The sequence below is a fragment of the Polyodon spathula genome, chromosome 22, assembly GCF_017654505.1.
Source record: "Polyodon spathula isolate WHYD16114869_AA chromosome 22, ASM1765450v1, whole genome shotgun sequence".
In the NCBI taxonomy this organism is placed as follows: Eukaryota; Metazoa; Chordata; class Actinopteri; order Acipenseriformes; family Polyodontidae; genus Polyodon; species Polyodon spathula.
In genome coordinates, this window is record NC_054555.1 from 620548 (window position 1) to 640287 (window position 19740).

Here is a 19740-nt window from a genome sequence, read left to right on the forward strand (position 1 = left end):
ATGAAACAGTAAAAGCGAGCTGCTGTAAAGATGCTTTTGTTCTGACACATGAACAGCAACACAAGGAAACTAACATTGAAAAAGTGCACGTCTGTTACTTCACAGTACCTGAGGTATGCTGGTGTCCAAAAAACTAAACAACTACCTAACAAAAACAAGCAGAAGAGAAACGGCTCTACAGTACAGTACCGAAGGAAATAAAACGCTAGACACTGGCGATTCCCTTTAGAGAAGGGCGACTCAAATACCCAATAGCTTGTCCTGGCTTTTCACTAAATGCAATCAGGGACAGCAATACGACTCCTATTGCACAGCAGTTTCACCATTCCAGGTTTTAATAGACACAGTGTATAGGTAACAAGCTCAGATGTGTCGGATTAAACCAGGAGTGTATCAAACTGCTATGCAATGGGAGTCTTATTTCTGATCCAATGAAACACAGATTTATACATACATACATGTAATATCGATAGCAAAGGCAATTCTGCATTTGTTGTGGTGCTGCACAGCAGTGTGATCATCACAGAGTCTTGTGCTTGCCAGTAGTTGGGGACTGAGAATGGCTGCTCCCTATTGGAACACTTGGTGTTCAGTTTTGCAATGGCTCAGTTTCATACTCTCCTGTAAGAAATCCCACAAGACTTGAGATGCACATCGCTGCTGCAGCTCACCTCTCTCCTCTCAATGAGATGCACATCGCTGCTGCAGCTCACTTCTCTCAATGAGATGCACATCGCTGCTGCAGCTCACTTCTCCCTCCTCTTAACGAGATGCACATCGCTGCTGCAGCTCACTTCTCCCTCCTTTCAATTGTTGTTCAAATGTTTTGGTACCAGTTTCAGTTTCTTTTCTACAGTTAAATAAGACAGGGTTTAACTCTACCAATCATGTTAAACTAACAAAAAACACAATAAAATAATAGTACAAGTGACAAAGTAGTTCAAACTGTTTGTTCTTTGTGCATTTTATACAAAAACTATACACAGCCTAACAAATGACAAATAAAACTAGAATAAATCTGTACATTCAAAGGGTGAGCCTCGATTTCCAATGTACACATATTTCTTTTCTTCATAAAACCACTACAAATAAAATCAATGTGGGTATGCGTGAAATATAGCAGTTGAACTCTGAAACACTTGAAGAGCTTTAAACATCCTCCACAGGTAGATCGGGTATATTAATCTTCGCTCTGGTGAAAAATGCCATCTTCTCTCTAAAGCAGACAAGAGGAAAAGAAACACACATGAAAGACTCCACTGGTTTGGGTGGTTTGTGCACAAACCAGTCTGCTGACACGCTGTGGTGTGTGCAGACGGCACCCAAACCAGTCTGCTGACACGCTGTGGTGTGTGCCCAAACCAGTCTGCTGACACGCTGTGGTGTGTGCGCAAACCAGTCTGCTGACACGCTGTGGTGTGTGCAGACGGCACCCAAACCAGTCTGCTGACACGCTGCGGTGTGTGCAGACGGCACCCAAACCAGTCTGCTGACACGCTGCGGTGTGTGCGCAAACCAGTCTGCTGACACGCTGCGGTGTGTGCGCAAACCAGTCTGCTGACACGCTGCGGTGTGTGCACAAACCAGTCTGCTGACACGCTGCGGTGTGTGCGCAAACCAGTCTACTGACACGCTGTGGTGTGTGCTTTTCATGTTGAATAGAATGGCAGCGATGGAAACGCTTGCACAGTGTTGATTGAAATACAGCTGTGTGTGTCCTTTATATACCTACCTGCATGAAAACTTCTGGGGCAGAACTTCAGCATTCGCTCAGTAATCAGTGACACAGAAACAATAGGCACTCGTGTGTGAAAATGTGAGACCACGCTGTTCTTTAATTAGGCATCTTAAACAACTTCTAAAAAGTCTCAAGCATCTGATCACTTGTGGCTGTGAGTTAATTTTCTTACTATTGTAAATGAATTGCATGTGCAGCCTATTAAAGTCATCAACGAAATTACACAATCTACTATTTCCCCAGATTTTCAGTTTCTAGGGGTTTGATTTCATATGCACAACAAATCAAAACAACAGAAGCAATGGGGGTGTTCTAATAACTATGAATTTTCACAAATGTTAGAATGGGGCTGAACGTGTATAAAAAGCACTCCAGATGCGCTAGAAGACAAGTCTTCTGCAAGCCTATAGAGTCTCTCTTGTTGGCTGGTTTTGAACACATCACGCCCAGAGTCTTACCCCAGAGAGCCCCTGGCCTTACCGGAAACTCTGCACCTCCAGATCCCCCTTGTGGCTCTGCCCTCGTATCCTGTGCACGTCCTTAGCGGCCGTCTTCATGATCCTCTCCACCTGCTGCTCCTGCGTGTGCTCTCCTGGAGTCTGTGCCAATCACAGCACAGGGAATAAGATTTACAAGCAGTGCAGTGCCGTCACATTCACTTACAAGCACATGAGGAGTGAAACTCAAGCTAAGGGAAGGGCGGATCCACCCTCACACTGTAACCAAACAGCAAACAGAAATAAGAAAGCAGGGGAACTGGTTTGATACTGCCACAAGGAGGAAGTGCTCTGGGGGATCAGTATATATGTATAGAACTACATACTGAAACTGAAACACTGCAAACATTCGTGCTCAGATTTTGCCCCTCAGTATGATCCACACCGATACCAGTGTATCTACTACATACAGTAATTATATAAGGGGTAAGGGTAAGGAGAGCCACTCCCACCTGTTTCTCTGCTTGTCGGAGGAGTAGTTTGAACCTCTCGTCCTCGTTGACCCACTCGGGCAGCTCCGTGTGCCCCAACGCCTTCGCCTGCTCCAGCTGCTCCTTCATCTCCCGCAGCACCAGGATCTCCTGTTTGAGCCGGCTCTCCCTGGTCCGGGACGCCTGCAGGTCCAGCTCCAAATCCAGGGATGTGCGCATCAGCCCGCCCTCCTGAGCCTTCGCTTTAAGCAGAGGCTGGGGAAAAAAATAAAGGAATGCCATTGGACCTTTGCAAAGTTTCATGTGGGAAAAGCCTAGCTTGTGCTTGTGTTCGTAGCTTGTGAATTCCTAGTTTGACGGCCTCAACACTGCAGACCTCTAAAGAGATACCAGACACAGAAGTGACTTGACAAATCAGATCCCGTCTCAGGTCCTGGAAAGTCCCTGTGTGCTTTCTGTGCCTCATGTGTGTCTCTGTGCCCCTCTGTGCTTTGTGTGTGATTCATTAACACACACTGCCACTGTTTATTCACTAATAGCACGGTTTGTATTTGTTTTACAGTCACTTGGTGCTGAAAGAGGAAGGTATTGGAAGTGCAATAGAAAGCTCTTTATCCAATGAGCAACGGCCTCACCTTCTTCACCCAGACGCTGCGTCTCTCGGAAGCGTTTCGAACAAAAGCCCCCTTCTTGGACAGGGTGGAGCTATCACTGTCGCTTCTGTTTATCTGGGAAACAATGAAGAAAAGTCTGAAAAGTGTTGAATATTTCCCAGATATTTACCCCCTGCGTTTACACAGGAGGCATCCAAACAGCAAGGTAACAAATACACAAAGTTTCCTTAATATATATATATATATATATATATATATATATATATATTTTGGGGGGGATATTGTATAGCTCGATTTGGTGAGCCAATTGCATGCGCTTACCTACTGCTACACATTGTCTGTCAAACCAATCAGATGTACAGTGCATGTGTGCTTTCTCTGGTGCTCAGTTGGGATCTTACCCTGCATACATATCGACTCTGGGCCCCGGGAGAGAATGTCTTTGAGCGGATGATTGGGCTTCCTCTAACAAAGGGGTTCTGCTGGGCAATGGGGGCTCGCCTCTCCTTGGGGCGCACCGCTGAAGCAGACTGTGCAATGCTGTCAGTGTTGGTCTCTTTATCCACCTGGAGAAATGACACCCATACTGCTAATTACACACTTCGCTCAGAGATTCAGCCCAACACCAGAAATGAGCATCCAGCAGCCGTTCAGCATAATCTAGCTTGCTGATTTAGCACTTTATTTGAACCGTTTCAGACTCTTTCCTGACAGGCTTACAAACGTGCAGAAGCTGAACTTGCCTTTTCTGAAGCTGTTTCTGTGCCAGACTCCTCCTCCTCTCGTCCCACCTCCTCCTCCTCCTCCTCCTCTCCTCCCTCCTCCTCCTCCTCCTCCTCACTGCAGCCCCCGTCCGCCCAGAATTCAGCCTCTAAGTGCTGCCTGTGCCTGTGGAGAAGAAGGGACTCCTTAAGAGATCTCCCTGGACAATGACTCTGTTCTCACTGCCATCAACACTTCATTCTCTCAGTGCTGAAGCTCAGCAGTGTGACCACTCTACACAGACGTGTACAGTCGCCCTAGACACACCTGAGCATGACACTTAAAACCTGGAATGGTCGAAACTGCTATGCAACAGGAGTCTTACTTTCATCCTTGAATGGTCTTTATTTAACTCTGAAACTGACCACTCCTCCTGTGCAGTCGGTGTGTTTTCTGTACCGTCCGCCCTTTTCTCTACAGCTTCCAGCTCTGCTGCAGTTTCCTCCAGGAGATCAGAGACAGAACCCTGTAATAAAGGGGCGAGGATCAATGCCTCCCAGAACGCACGACAATTCAAATCAAGGTTACAGCAGCATTGTAATGAAGCACAGCCGGAAACCCAGCTTTAAAATGAGCTACCTTTCCCTCCGTGTCTGTGAGCTGCTTGCTGGGCTCCTTCACGTCCTTGTAGTTGAGAAGGTTGTACCAGCTTGTAGACCTCTCCCCAAGGCTGCTCACTTCAGCAAGACTAATCTGCGCTCCAGCCTTTAAGAGACGGAGCACAAACAGGATGTTAGCGGAATACTGAACTGGAGGAAAAGCATCTCAAACTGCAGTGCCCTCAGTCAAGCTGAGCAGCTGCACGGCGGCGCGGATACGAACCAGGCAGTCCTCCCGATGAGATCGAGTCGTGCAGCAGACGTCCACTTTCAGAGTCTTCTGTCGCAGAGTGCTGTGCGACACAGAGACCCAGAACACCTCACTGAACTGCAGGCTCTCACAGGGGAACAGAGGCCTGCTTCGGAAGAGACAGATGGTGGTTTCGGAGCAGGGGAGCACCGCGGCACGGACATACCTGCACAGGGGCGACAGCAGCCAGTTTTAGGAGGAGACTATCGGACGAGCCTCATCTACATTGTCTCTTGCTTCAAGTTGTTTTTAACAAGCTACAGGAAGGAGGTATGTTATATATGTATACATATACATATATGATATATATATATATATATATATATATATATATATATATATATATATATATATATATTATATATATATATATACACACACACACATATATATATAAAAATTCGATTGTGCGGTTCTGTGTTTTGCACTAAGCACCCCCTTTACTTACACTTTCTCCTCTGGTGGCACTGCTAGCGCTGTGGCGCTGCGAATCTGAATTAGAAGCAGTGCGAATCTCTTCTCTTTAGCGTCGTACTGCATTCCCAGCTGTATCTGCGCAGTGCCCCGAGATCCTCCTTCTTCATCACCGTGAAACACATCGGATGCCTGGCTGGGTCTGAGAAACAGATAAGGGATGGTTTTAATCCACTTCGCACAGCACTGTAATGGGAGGTACCATGGGCTTTGTCTTTTTAACAAGCTACTGCTGTTAAGTACCGTGTCTTTGCCGGCTCGTACACTCCACTGTCTCCAGCCACTGATTCATCAGACACTGATGAAGAAACCCCTGGCTTTCTCAACACGGGCCCCAGCATCTTCGCTTGGGCCACAGCTTCTTAAAATAAGAATAACAACATATAACAACAAAAGCAATTTAAAAAAATAATAAAAGATGATTTCTAACCCAACCCCTTACTTGAACACAAAAACACTGAACACTAAAGCACCGTTTGCAGAAAAGCGATAACCATGCAATAACCATGCAAGAGAGAAGCATGCAATAACCGTGCAAGAAAGAAGCATGCAATAACCGTGCAAGAGAGAAGCATGCAATAACCGTGCAAGAAAGAAGCATGCAATAAAGGTGCAAGAGAGAAGCATGCAATAACCGTGCAAGACAGAAGCATGCAATAACCGTGCAAGACAGAAGCATGCAATAACCGTGCAAGAGAGAAGCATGCAAGAAGCATGCAATAACCGTGCAAGAGAGAAGCCTGCAATAACCGTGCAAGAGAAGAAGCAAGAGAGAATGCAATAACCGTGCAAGAGAGAAGCATGCAATAACCGTGCAAGAGAGAAGCGTGCAATAACCGTGCAAGAGAGAAGCATGCAATAACCGTGCAAGAGAGAAGCATGCAATAACCGTGCAAGAGAGAAGCATGCAATAACCGTGCAAGAGAGAAGCCTGCAATAACCGTGCAAGAGAGAAGCGTGCAATAACCGTGCAAGAGAGAAGCGTGCAATAACCGTGCAAGAGAGAAGCGTGCAATAACCGTGCAAGAGAGAAGCATGCAATAACCGTGCAGTACCTTTCAGTTGTTCTCGACGGACAGCATGCTGTTTGACCCCGGGCTCCTGGCCGCTGTAGTGATCCGGGGGGACAGGTCCTGCATCTCCTCCCCGGCTCTCCTGGTTTTCCAAGCGGAGCTCCGCAAGCCTGCTCTGTGCCTCCTGATTGAGTCCAGCGCCGCCCTGGCTGAGGAAGCCGTCTCCAGACAAGAAGTGAGAGTCCGTCACCAGCGGTGAGCAGGGTGGGGACAGGGAGGACAGGGAGGACCTCGGAGACAGCGAGCTCATGGACAGACGCAGAGCCTGAACCCGGGAGCTGGGGTCCAGGTTGGGGGTCTTTATCACCTCGTTCTCGTGGATGGTTGTGATGGAGCTGGACGGCCGGAAGCCAGCGGTCCCCTCCTGCAGCATGAGGTCCAGCTTGTACTGGTAGTCCCAGTCGGCCGGCTCCAGCTGCTCCAGGTACAGGTCTGTGAAGCTGAGCGAGGAAGAGGAGCCCTGGCTGGAGGTGGCGAGAGAACCTCTGCTGGAGCTCAGAGACCCCCGACTGCTGCCCGAGGAACAGGACAGAGTGCTGGCAGAGAGGCTGTGAACGGATACCAGGAGGGTCAAACTCAGCAATCCCTACTCAGACAACGACTGCTCACTAATCCAGCAAAAACCCCTGACCCACGCCACTGAACACAAATTATTAGAGCCTTTAGTTGCACAGCAGGGATGGAAATAATTCACCTACTGTATAGCAGTTTGATCCAATCCAGGTTTTACTACGAGCTGGATTAGCTAGTGTATAAGCAGCAAGCACAGGCAAGTCATAGTGAAAACCAGGAATGGATCGAACTGCTATGCAATGGGAGTCTTATTTACATACCTGCACAGGAATGTTTAATTTGTCTGACTGAGAAAGTATGCATAAAAGAAAGGAATATAAATAAAATCTAAAAAGATGCAAGTGTTTCTCCTTGTGATGCTGTCATGTTCCAGCCCCTGTGAAACCTTATCAGAGTTTTGTAACACTAACCCCCCCCAGATTCAAAGAGACATACATCAGGCCAGTCCATCTTGAAGGACTCCACGGGGACTGTATCCACAGTGAAACAGAGCAGGACAGCCACATTTATAGCGTCTCTTTAAAATGATTTTATGGCTCACTTTCTCAACCCTAGATTATGAAGAATGCATTGTCATTCAAATGGCTTTGGAATTCGAATTTGAAACCATTCATGTAGAAGCACAGTCACCATCACCTTTTCAGCTGGGAGTGGAGCGAGGAGGCCAGTCGCGCAGTTTCTTCCAGCTCTCTGACTAATTTACTCCTCTGGGAATGCAACTTCAATCTAAATAAATACAAGAAAAATGAAGACGCTTTAAATCCTGACTCATTCTTTTAGTGTTTTTTAATCCAGTACTATTGAGTCTTTCACAGTCCTGGGTCGTGTTGATTTCATGCGAAGCCTGGCAGAACCCACGAACATTAAACACACTGAAATTCAAAGAGAACAGCAACAATAAGAAATGCCCTACACATTTATCTGTTGCAATCAAAAGACAGAGGCAACCGTTTGTGCTCAAAGGAGCTCCAGAATGTACAGAGCGAACCAATCGCTGCTACTCCAGAAACATGAGCACACAAAGCTCATGTCTACAGCCAAAGAGACACGAGGAAATGTGGACACTGCCCTAGGTCAAGCTACATCCATCTTGCATGCACAAATGAAAGAGAAATGTGTGACTTGTGAGATACATTTACCAGCTTTGTCACATATAAAAACATTACATTACAGAGCACAGACACACAAACACAGACAGAGACAGACACACGCACACACCTTTCCGTCAGTGCTTTACTCTGACTGGCCCTGGCTGTCTGCAGGTCCTTCTCCAGCCTCTTTCTCTCCGTTTGGAGCCGCGCAGCGTCACACGGAGCTCGCTGGCAAGGCTTGGTGTACTGCAGTTCTTTCAGAAGCTCCTCTTTCTCGTTTATTAAGATCAGCCGGTCTCTCTCGGGGTCCATTAAGCCAGGCCAAGCCTCGCTGTCCAGCTTTGCTATCTGCACCTCAATGTTAGCGATCCTACAAACACACACAGAAACACATCTCACCAGGTACAGGGCAGCACTCCAGGCAATCACAAGATGGGCAAGACTGTGGATTCACAGGTTTTCATTCAGATTGCTGCAAACATTTCAGAGATGATCTTGTGATGCAAGAGTAAACAGCACACACAAAATCCACCCACTTCGCACCTACTGCATGGCTGCTTCTCCCACTCCAGGATTTATTACGAGCTGGATTAGCCACAGTGTAGATGTAACAAGCTCAGGTCTGTCCTGTTAAATTCACAGTCGAAACTAACTGCTATGCAGCCAGGCCAGGGTATGATCCTGAACACACACATAACACAGCAAGGACACAAGCACCAAATAACAGGGGTTTGTATCATTACCTCCTCTTAGCATCTTCATACTTCAGGCTTACTCGGACCTTCTCAGCCAGCTTATTGTTATTGACAGATACAACCTGCAACACAAATAAACAGCAGTTAGGAAGAACACACAAACACAATTCCTAGTTTCTCTCAGCACACACATCGACTCACATCTCCTGCGATGTCAGTCTGTGACCCTGCATCCGAGCAGAGTGCAGGAATGGACAGCTTGGAATCAGCTAGGGAAGAGCTGCTGGCCCAGAGGTCCGAGTGAGACCCAGAGTCGATCTGGAATCCATCCTTGAGCCTGGCAAGGGTCTGAAACGACAGGTTAAAGAGCCTGGATCAGGGTTACAATGACTGACAGCAGTGTGGCTGCTGTGCTGCAATATTACAAACGTCACTGCTTTGAAGGGTGTCACTGCTCAGCAGACTGCAGCACTGCGAGGGTTAACGTTAGCATGCCAATGAAAGCTCTCTTTGAGGCGAGTGCTGGCTGTACTGATCAATAAAGTCAGTATTCCTCTGTGCCATGTTTCATTTCTTTACCTGCAGGAGTTCGTGCTTCTCTTTCTCCCCTGAACGGATTGCCTTGTTGATGGATTTGACCTCGTTCAGAATAGCCTGTGCTTCGTCTAGTTGATATCCACACGGAGCGCCGGACAACTTCTCATCAATCCTGTTGGGAAAACAAAGGAAATTGTGTTCTGAGGAAAAGGGGGGATGGAATGAGAACACCGGTTCATATGAACGGTGAAACAAGATCGTGGAAGAAAGTGAATCTGGATGCCCTGTTTGCAGAGCCTGTCTGCTGCTCTTGATGTGAATATAACAATGAATCCCACAGGCACTGGAGCAACAGGTTTGTCTGCATTCCCAGCAGGGACAGCAGCACAATGGACAGGCCCTCCAGCTTTGAAGCACGAGGAAACAAGATCTCCATGCATTCCTCTAGAACCTCACAGCATCTCTGCTATGCCATAAGCCCTCCAGCTTTGAAGCACGAGGAAACAAGATCTCCATGCATTGCTGTAGAACCCCACATCATCTCCACTATGCTTCACAACAACTCCTCCGTTTATCAGCATGCATTCCCTCCCAAACAGTCTCAGGGGAACACATCTTTTTAGATTGGGTTACTTTTTGCACCTCTGTTTCACCCGGTTTGAAAATGTATTTTGAAGATCAGAAACGTGTTGATATTTATTAAAGTTTTAATACCAGGATATGTGCAGAATTTGCAGGGGAGCCTAAATTCAAAGGAAAACCGGTGTATCACTTACCCTTTCAGTGTTTCATAGCCCTGCTCTTTATACTGGAGTTCCTGACGCATACAGGACAGATCTCTCTTAAGCTTATTAACCTAGAAAGCAAGAAAAACACACAATCATCTTGTGCACGAGACTAGAAGATACAACAGTTAAGATTCACAAAGCTAATCGTTATTAGTAAAACATTTTTTAAAAAGGTACCAAAAACAGAAATAAACAACTCACGCATTTAATTTGGGGGCTTGTAAGAAGTCAAACTCTGTTCATTATTTGTTTTATGTTGTAATTGATGCTTTTTTTGTAGCTTTGAGAACATGCAGTAGACTTGTGGATAGTTATTAGTTCAATAGTCTAATTGAAGCCTGCTTAAAAAGGTCCACACACTTTCACTGCAAAAATGGCACAACTGAAGCGAGTGCAGGTTTAATCCTTACCCTGATTTTTGCTGTCACAATCTCAGCTTTGAGGATCTCAGGGTCATACTTACTGCTGGAGGAGGATCCTGAATTTACTGAAAGAAACATTTACATTTTGGATCAGCTGCATATGATTGGAGCATTTACATTTCTCATAAGCTGCATCTGATTGGTTAATATGTTTTTTTCTGCTTACATCATGTTTGTGGTTTGCAGAGACGCTTGCAGGACCGTGTTTTGGTTGGTTCTTGATTATTAATTCTCTCTGTACTTACAGCTGGTCTGGGAGGTCGATTTGTCCCTCCATGCCTCGCTGAGTTGCCTGTACTCCTGCTGGGCGAGCTGCAGCCTCTGCTCCTTCACCTGGAAAATCTGCTTCTGAGCCACCAGGGAGTCCTGAGCGACGCCCAGGTAGTCCTTCAGCATGCTCTCCTGCTCCCTCTGCCATTGCACCCGCGGGTCCTCTATCTGAGTGCGCTCTGAGGACCAACAATAACCATCATATACAAGCACACACAGCAGAGACACTGAAATCACAATGCAATCCCCTTCCAGTCTGCAAGGAGTCCGCTACGCAAACACATTCTATACCAGCATGTCAGCACTCACGAGTATTGTGGTCCACATAATAGCTCCCGACTTGTGGGTCGTAGGCTTTTTCCCAGCCCACTGGCAATTCATCTCCGATGCAGTCAGCAAACGATAGAGGCTTGGTGTTCCTGTTGGGGGAAGAGAGACTAATTAATGCCTTTATAAATATGAACAAAAAATGCCTTTGATTAAAATCTCATTAAACTTTTAGAGCATGTTAAGCACAGTTTCAGTGTTGAAGACAACAGTTTCAGTGTTGCGAGCACAGTTTCAGTGCTGAAGAGCACAGTGACTGCTTTCAATACACAGGTCACTTTTCAAGTTATCTACTGCATTCTTAAGCAAATGTTTTGCGGCACATCCATGTACAGGTATACATGTTGTTTGCCTTGACAGTGTGCACATAGCCTCTAGGGAGTCCCTCTCCCCTGACACCACACAGTCAAGCTTTTATTAGAACACTTAGCCGATCTGCTGGAACACTTTCAATTTGCTGCAGGCAACCCACTTTTCAAACCACTGCCTCAGCCCTGGCATCAGGGAGCCCCACGCTGACAGTCTGGGCATGTACTGGCAAGCACGCAAGCAGGCAAGCAAGCAAGCGGGCAGGCAATCAGGCAAGCAAGCATGCAAGCAAGCAAGCAAGCAAGCGTGCAGGCAAGCACGCAAGCAGACAGGCAAGCAAGCAAGCGGGCAGGCAATCAGGCAAGCAAGCATGCAAGCAAGCAAGCAAGCGTGCAGGCAAGCACGCAAGCAGACAGGCAAGCACGCAAGCAGACAGGCAAGCGGGCAGGCAATCAGGCAAGCAAGCAGACAGGCAAGCAGACATGCAAGCAAGCAAGCAAGCGTGCAGGCAATCAGGCAAGCAGGCAGGCAAGCAGGCATGCAAGCAAGCAAGCAGGACAACAGAGTAAAATAAATACTGAACCGCATTACAAATACAAGCAGACGCTTTTCTCCCCCTCCCCCCATTTCTTTTTTCCATTTTATCGTTTAACACATGCTTTGATGGCCGAACAGTTCATTATTGAAGGCCATTGCTTTAATTTAGTGGTTTAATTACTTATTGAAATGATTTAATGGATGGTAAGCAGTGCAGTACATACAGTCAGTGATTTACTGATCTTCCTCAAATAAAAAAAAAATCTTTAATTACATGATGCATCAGGCTCCACTGCAGTTCAATCTTCCTGGAAGACATCTCTGCCAAGTGGAGTGACGCTCACAAAGGGACAACCCTTCACTGACGCAAAGACATACAGCAAGTGCTAAAGAAAGGTTCACCTTGACGAAATCAACGACGACACCTTTCTACAGAAAAGCATCAAATAAATGATACACACACACACACGCACGAACACATGCACGCACACACACACTGCCCAGCACCTGTTACTTGATACAATGTCAACTATATGACATTGTAATTGCAAGAAGAATCCAGCTGCAGCAGTCCTGCGAGAGAGTCAGTGCGAGTGTATTGTTATTTCACTGATTTGTGTGGTGCCAAGGGTTATTCTGACATAAAGCATGTGCAGATCCCTCCTGAGCGCCTGGTGTGCCGTGCCCAAAGTGATTCACATGCATTTCTCTCATGCCTGCCATTGCTTAAGGAACCAGAGAATACACTCCTTTCACCCCCAGGGCGGCTCCACACAATACACAGCTCTGCCCAGCATGTGCTAGGGAACAAAGGCATGCATTCCTGCAGTCATGCCTCCATATCTCCTGGAGATTGCACAGGCAAAAGCTTTTCAAAATCCCTCCGCAGCAAAGAAGAAACAATTACAGCTTGCGTGTTTTTATTCTTTTTTATCTCAAAGACTCTAAGCCTACGTTAAGACTACTTAATATCTGAAATCAATAGAACAGTGGTGGGAACGTTCCCGGCGCTTGGTGAACACTGGAGCTGGTATCGATGGCTACTGTACAACACTAGATAAAGGGGATTTACAGTGGGGGTTCAGGGATGGAATAAGACTCCCATTGCATAGCGGTTTGATCCATTCTTGGCTTTGCTATGCAGTTAATAAGACACACCTGAACTTATTATCTATATACACTGTGACTAATCAAGCTTGCAGTAAAACCTGATATGGTGACACTGCTATGCAATAAGAGTCTTATTTCCACGCCTGCTGAAAATTCACTCAAATGGCACATGGTCCTGCTCTGCTGATCACATCCCATTGCTCTGACTGTGCGGAGCGGTCGTCACAGGGAAGAGACGGCAACACTCCCTGTGCTGTGCCCAAACATTTCAAACCCCTTTCCAGGACCTATTGCAGGAGCATGTCCAGCATTAATACAAACTGATGCCATCTTAACATTATGGATCCCCTTTAAAAATGTCTACTTCATCCCAGCTTTTTCTTTTTTTTTTTGTTTTTGCAGACAACCAAATATTTCCCTTCCACCTTTTCAAGGGGCAACCAAAAAAAAATTACAAAAATAATAACAGTAACGCACGCCTGCCTGCGTCTCTTGCTCTGTGTCTCTCTCGCTCTGTCTGTCTGCCTGCCTCTCTTGCTCTGTCTGCCTGCCTGCCTGCCTCTCTCTCGCTCTGTGTCTGCCTCTGCCTGCCTGCCCCTCTCTCGCTCTGTCTGCCTCTCTCTCTTGCTCTGTCTGTCTGCCTGCCTCTCTCTCGCTCTGTCTGCCTCTTTCTCTCACTCTGTCTGCCTCTCTCTCGCTCTGTCTGCCCCTCTCTCGCTCTGTCTGCCCCTCTCTCGCTCTGTCTGCCTCTCTCTCGCTCTGTCTGCCTCTCTCTCTCACTCTGTCTGCCTGCCTGCCTGCCCCTCTCTCGCTCTGTCTGCCTCTCTCTCGCTCTGTCTGTCTGCCTGCCTCTCTCTCGCTCTGTCTGCCTCTCTCTCGCTCTGTCTGTCTGTCTGCCTGCCTGCCCCTCTCTCGCTCTGTCTGCCTCTCTCTCTCGCTCTGTCTGTCTGCCTGCCTGCCTGCCTGCCTCTCTCTCGCTCTGTGTCTATCTCTGTCTGCCTGCCTGCCTGTCTCTCTGTTTTAGGTAACTTGGCTGTGGAGGGCGATTTATCCATACCAACAGTGATAATTACCCTGCTCTCCTGTAATACAGTTTGATGGGCGTTCACTGATCAGACAGGACCAGGTTTAAAGAACACAGCACCATGCTGGCACACTGGAAAAGAGGAGGAGCTGCAAAATCACAGACCCTGAACATGGCATCTACTGTAGCTCTGGACCTGGCAGCGCCCGGAAGGATTACAGAATTATTTGATTCGCTCTGTGAACTTCTAACAAGGAACAATGGAGCACTGTGCTGTTACGATAAGCCATGACTAATTTATCTTAGCAATGTCAAAACTGGTGCTACAATCCCGCTTTCTGCACCTTTCCCCTTTAAACTACACATTGTGCATCTCTAACACTTTGTCATTTAACTTCTGCAAAGGGCACCGTGCCAGGGGAAGCCAAAAGCACAGTCTAGTGTTATTATGAAGGCTGATTCTTATTACAAGTTACACTGAGTGAAGTCAGAGACAGTTATCCCAATATAAACCACGTGCTGGGGTCTCATGTAGTGACAGCTTCAGCCAGTGAACAGTTTTGTTTTTGTAACCGACTCTGTGCATTTGTCTTTCAGATCGCTCCTCATTCAAAGAAGATGCAAAATGTAATTCCCACAGCCACTACACCAGATATATGCAAACCCATTCAGGGGAGACACACAGCACATATTCAAAGTGGTTCCAGAGTGCTTTCTGCCAGCCCAGGACAGGCAGGCTCTTCCAGTCCATGTCCTCCATTGCTTAACTGATTACAATGTTACCAAATTGAACCTGAAATGGAACTGGCCATTCATTCTCAGCCTATTCCTTTGCAAAAGAGATTCCAAGGCTGCCAAGCATGTGTGTGCAGCTCCCTCTGCACTCAAACCCACTGCACTAGCCTCCCCCTTTCTATGTGTCCTCCTTACTAGCACAAGCACACATCTGTGCCGGTGTGCAGGGACACCTGTAAATACAGAGTGCACCCATGGAAGCGTTGCACAAACGCTGTACACTGGTAATGCAATATCAAAAACAGGTCCACAAGTTCAGCTTTCAATGCAGCATTATTTTTACCCAAGGTCTCAATGTGAAACTGAGTAGACTGGGCCACTTGTGACAATGGTACGCTTGTCACACTAATAAGTCATCCTTATCACATGAACTGCATGCCCAAGATGTTTGTGGTCGTGGGTTTGTCCTTGTGATAAGACAGGAGTCTGATGATGACTAATCTAATGCAACAAACCCTGCATTTTCATGGAATGCGTCTGAATGTGTTTGCCATGTTCCTTTTCAATCTTAACTTAGTGAGTGTCGTTCCATTGCCTGTAAATGATGCTGAGAAGCAAACACTGTGACCGTCATTCAAATGCAGAGCAAGTGTTTCAATAATTCATGAGCCAAAGCTAGCGGAGGGTTCTGTGTGGAATGACAATAAAATCAACAGACTCAGGAGACTGAAAACAAGGACATCCATTCCACAGGACAAGTACAGCTTTAAACTTCACAATTGATCATGAAAAGTACAGGCCACAGTCCAAAACCTTTATGTCTTTCTAGGACTCCTACAGTGTTGATATGAAGCTACTTTCCCATAATCCCACAGTGTCTCAGATAACCTGCATTCAATCAGAAAGCAGATCTAACCAAATAAAGATGCATTGCCAAGCACACAGCACAGTAATGAAACCTGCTTGTCTGATTACTACTGAAACCAGCACAGCACTGGAAACCCTTCTATCCAGCACACTGCTGTGTTTGTATTATTACTGACCACAGCACTGGAAACCCTTCTATCCAGCACACTGCTGTCCCTGCTCATTCACACTGCTGTGTTTGTATTATTACTGACCACAGCACTGGAAACCCTTCTATCCAGCACACTGCTGTCCCTGCTCATTCACACTGCTGTGTTTGTATTATTACTGACCACAGCACTGGAAACCCTTCTATCCAGCACACTGCTGTCCCTGCTCATTCACACTGCTGTGTTTGTATTATTACTGACCACAGCACTGGAAACCCTTCTATCCAGCACACTGCTGTCCCTGCTCATTCACACTGCTGTGTTTGTATTATTACTGACCACAGCACTGGAAACCCTTCTATCCAGCACACTGCTGTCCCTGCTCATTCACACTGCTGTGTTTGTATTATTACTGACCACAGCACTGGAAACCCTTCTATCCAGCACACTGCTGTCCCTGCTCATCCACACCGTCCTGCTTGTTTTGCTGTGTTTGCATGCTCTGCTTCCTAGTTACCTGCAATGAAGGAAATGCCGTTCACATGCCAGGCATATCTGGAGTTCACCTATAATACAGTCATGAAATGAATTCCAATACTACAGTAGGTACAACAGGCCAAGGCACAAGCTCAAAGTCCCGCTGCCAGCCTCCTCCACTGCAATACATTCCAGGAATGCGGTGCTGGTGTCTTGTTTATCCTTTTTCACCTCTTTGTATCCAGGATACCAAAGTGACCTGACACATTCCACGAGCCAAATACAAGCCAGTTTGTGTGTGTGTGTGTGTGTGTGTGTGTATGTGTGTGTGTGTGTGTGTGTGTGTGTTACCATTCCACTGCTCTGAAAATACCTTCTATCCCTAAGAAAAGGGTCTACACAGCAGCCTGGCTTAAACTTCTCATTAATGAGTACCAGACATTTATGACCTCGGCTGAAACTGTTCAGGGGATCTCCTTCACTGAACAGGCAGGCAGACTCTGGAATTTGCTCATGATTTTAAGAATTCAGGTCTACAATAAGATCTTAAGCACATTGGTCTGTGGGAGCACAGAACAAGCACCCACTGTCACCTTTGCCAATGGATTACACTGTGCAATTTCCTACATTACTGCATGAACACAACTTCTTCAAGAACTAGTGCTCTCAACTCTTACCACCAACTGAGATCTATCTTATACACAGCACATGCTGCCCAGAGCTGGGAAGATACAATACTGGTGTGGAAAGAAGACTCATTGCAAAGCAGCACCACCCATTCCAGGTTTTACTGGGAGCTTGCTTAGCCCCGGTGTACAGGTAGCATTGACGCTGTTGCTTTGGTCTTCCATACTGATGCATTAGGACAATGTGTCCAGTCTTTTAAAGTAATCTTGACCCTTGAAGCTGTTCATGCACACAGTGCATTGGTACTCTTCCCAGATCCTAACTGAGAATTTTCTATCAGCACTGCTTTGATGTGCATGCATGAGACAGGCTGGCCTATAAATCACCTTCTCGATCACACTCAGTTCGATTTCCAAACAGGGACGCTGAAAGAGGACGCTGATGCAGTCCGCTGTAGAGCGGTTTGGATCCTCATTCCTGAGCAAGGTGGGGTATTACAATGTAAGTATTGATATATAAAGAGAAAGGGCACTTGGTATGAACCCAATCCGACATGTTATGCGGCTTTCATTTTGACAGTAAAGCTGGGGATGACAACGTTAATACCCCGTGTCAGTTTCACCTGTGCATTAACCTTGTCCACTGAAGCGAGACACAGAGCTCTCTGTCTCTGTTTAAAACTACTAATTACACACACACACACACACACACACACACACACACACACACACACACACAATATATATATATATATATATATATATATATAGATATAGATATAGATATATAGATATTATACACACACATACACACACTTACACAGGTGTATGGTTTCCAATGTAAAGTGTCCTACACCCCAGCGGCTGTCACAGCCTACCACACATGCACAGCGGCTGTCACAGCCTACCACACATGCACAGCGGCTGTCACAGCCTACCACACATGCACAGTGGCTGTCACAGCCTACCACACATGCACAGCGGCTGTCACAGCCTACCACACATGCACAGCGGCTGTCACAGCCTACCACACATGCACAGCGGCTGTCACAGCCTACCACACATGCACAGCAGCTGTCACAGCCTACCACACATGCACAGCAGCTGTCACAGCCTACCACACATGCACAGCGGCTGTTACAGCCTAAGACACATGCACAGCTGCTGTTACAGCCTACCACACATGCACAGCTGCTGTCAATCTGTTTCAACTCAGTGCCGCGATTGTCATGGTTACTTGTCGCCGCGTTCGCTATTCGTGACGTCACCGCTCTTACCTGTCTCTCGGGTCGATCCAGCTGGTGGTTTTGTTTTTGTGGTCAATGTAATAAACTTTCCCGTCGAAATCCAGCGCCTCTTCCCAACCCTCTGGCAATGGCAACTCCTCCCTTGGCATTTCAGGAAAGTGCCCACATAGCCTCCTCTCTACTGCATCAGAGTGACAATTACACAGACAGTGCCGGACAGCAACGGTCCCAGTTTGAAAAGTGTGAATGACTTTCCCGTGTCATGAGACAAGTGATAACCGCTCTGCTTCACCAAGACAAACAGCCTGCTACTTTACAATAATAATAACAATAATAATAATAGTAATAATATCCAAACACTCCTTTTCTTCAGTGTATGTCTTCTGTTATGCTTTAAAAGTAGCGGGGGGTTTTGTAATTGATGTCAATGTTTCATTCACGTCATGAAGTCAGGCAAACACGTTTTTTTACATTTAAATATATTTTTTAAAAAATCCACGATCTTCCTCCATAGTTTATTTTTATTTCCTTAAAAATGGTGTTTTTACAAAGCATTGCTTCACATTAACACGTACGTGTCTTCGCTCTTGGAGCAAGTAGATTGTGTTTTACTGTTTCCTTTGCTACCCGCTTTTTTTTTATAATGATTTAAAAATAATAATAATTCTGAAATGCGTGAACAAAAAACTAAACTTTTCCTTCTGGTTTCTTCCAGTGCATTTCTCTCTCCACCGGGTCCCGTGTTGCTTGTGTTGAGCCCGCTCGTCTTTCATTCATTCAGCCTCCCGCTCGTAACGATGCAAACAGCAGGTCCCTGCCGGGCTCCCGGTGAGGAATGCTTGCCTGCAATGTTTAAGGATGCCGCTCTTAGCTTTGCCCCATACCGTCCACCATATTTATCACGCTCCCTCTCGACCCAAATTCAACCCTTCCAGATCACCGACTGCAGCACTTTGCACCGGCAACGAGATTCCTCTGATCCTTCACCGAGGGACTGTTTTGCGTTTCTTTCTTTCTTTCTTTCTTTCTTTTCTTTTCTTTTTGAATGTTTTTCTTAAAGGCACAGCGCCAGTCGCTCTCCTGTCCCTGCGCCGGTTGCTTCTGTCGTCGTGATGCGGCTGATGCAATTACGTCATCCAGGTGATTACCGTAATTCGCATAAGAGTAAGAATAAAACTATTACTGTAATTAATGTAACAGAGCGGCAACTGGCAGCGCATTGTCGCTGTACAACCGTGTTATATTCGGCATTTATCTCAGTAACTCTGCTTCAGAACCAGGAATCAATAGTAAAACAAGCCCCTATTTTATATCCTATTACTGATTTGTACCTCCCAGCAGTCTAAGATCAATTTAACTAAGCAGGTAATATAACCCAGCACTGCAATGATATGTTATTATACTGCTGGCCAATTATACCAAGGTGCATGCTATGGGGCGTGGCTTTTAACACTATCTCATTAATATTGAATAAGATAGGCCCTAAATAGAACAACAGAATGACATCAGATTAGGAGC

General features: G+C 46.3%; 1 protein-coding gene across 2 annotated transcripts; it reads right to left on the reverse strand.

Moving 5' to 3' along the window:
- Nucleotides 1-389: 389 nt before the first annotated feature.
- LOC121296971 (protein KIBRA-like) lies at nt 390-19545 on the reverse strand. 2 transcript variants are annotated; one of them, XM_041222951.1, is made up of 22 exons: nt 18253-19545; nt 11124-11233; nt 10790-10993; nt 10533-10609; nt 10111-10190; nt 9377-9506; nt 8999-9145; nt 8846-8919; nt 8230-8472; nt 7648-7737; nt 6421-6986; nt 5609-5723; nt 5340-5507; nt 4865-5057; nt 4622-4747; nt 4408-4508; nt 4024-4168; nt 3682-3846; nt 3302-3394; nt 2688-2921; nt 2219-2337; nt 390-1216 (listed from the first exon to the last, which is right to left on the reverse strand). In XM_041222951.1, exons 1-22 carry the CDS (start codon nt 18369-18371, stop codon nt 1150-1152), a joined length of 3366 nt encoding a protein of 1121 aa, XP_041078885.1. In that variant the 5' UTR covers nt 18372-19545; the 3' UTR covers nt 390-1149. The 2 variants fall into 2 exon arrangements, with proteins under 2 accessions (XP_041078885.1, XP_041078884.1); XM_041222950.1 differs by having other exon boundaries at nt 5609-5726.
- Nucleotides 19546-19740: the final 195 nt, after the last annotated feature.

Excerpts from the sequence above, each read along its gene's own strand:
- LOC121296971 (XM_041222950.1), bottom strand. The coding sequence starts at position 18,371 with ATGCCAAGGGAGGAGTTGCCATTGCCAGAGGGTTGGGAAGAGGCGCTG. Across the intron at positions 9,146-9,376 it reads AGAAGCACGAACTCCTGCAG|ACCCTTGCCAGGCTCAAGGA; the intron begins GTAAAGAAATGA and ends CTGTCGTTTCAG. Across the intron at positions 4,509-4,621 it reads TCACAGACACGGAGGGAAAG|GGTTCTGTCTCTGATCTCCT; the intron begins GTAGCTCATTTT and ends CCTTTATTACAG.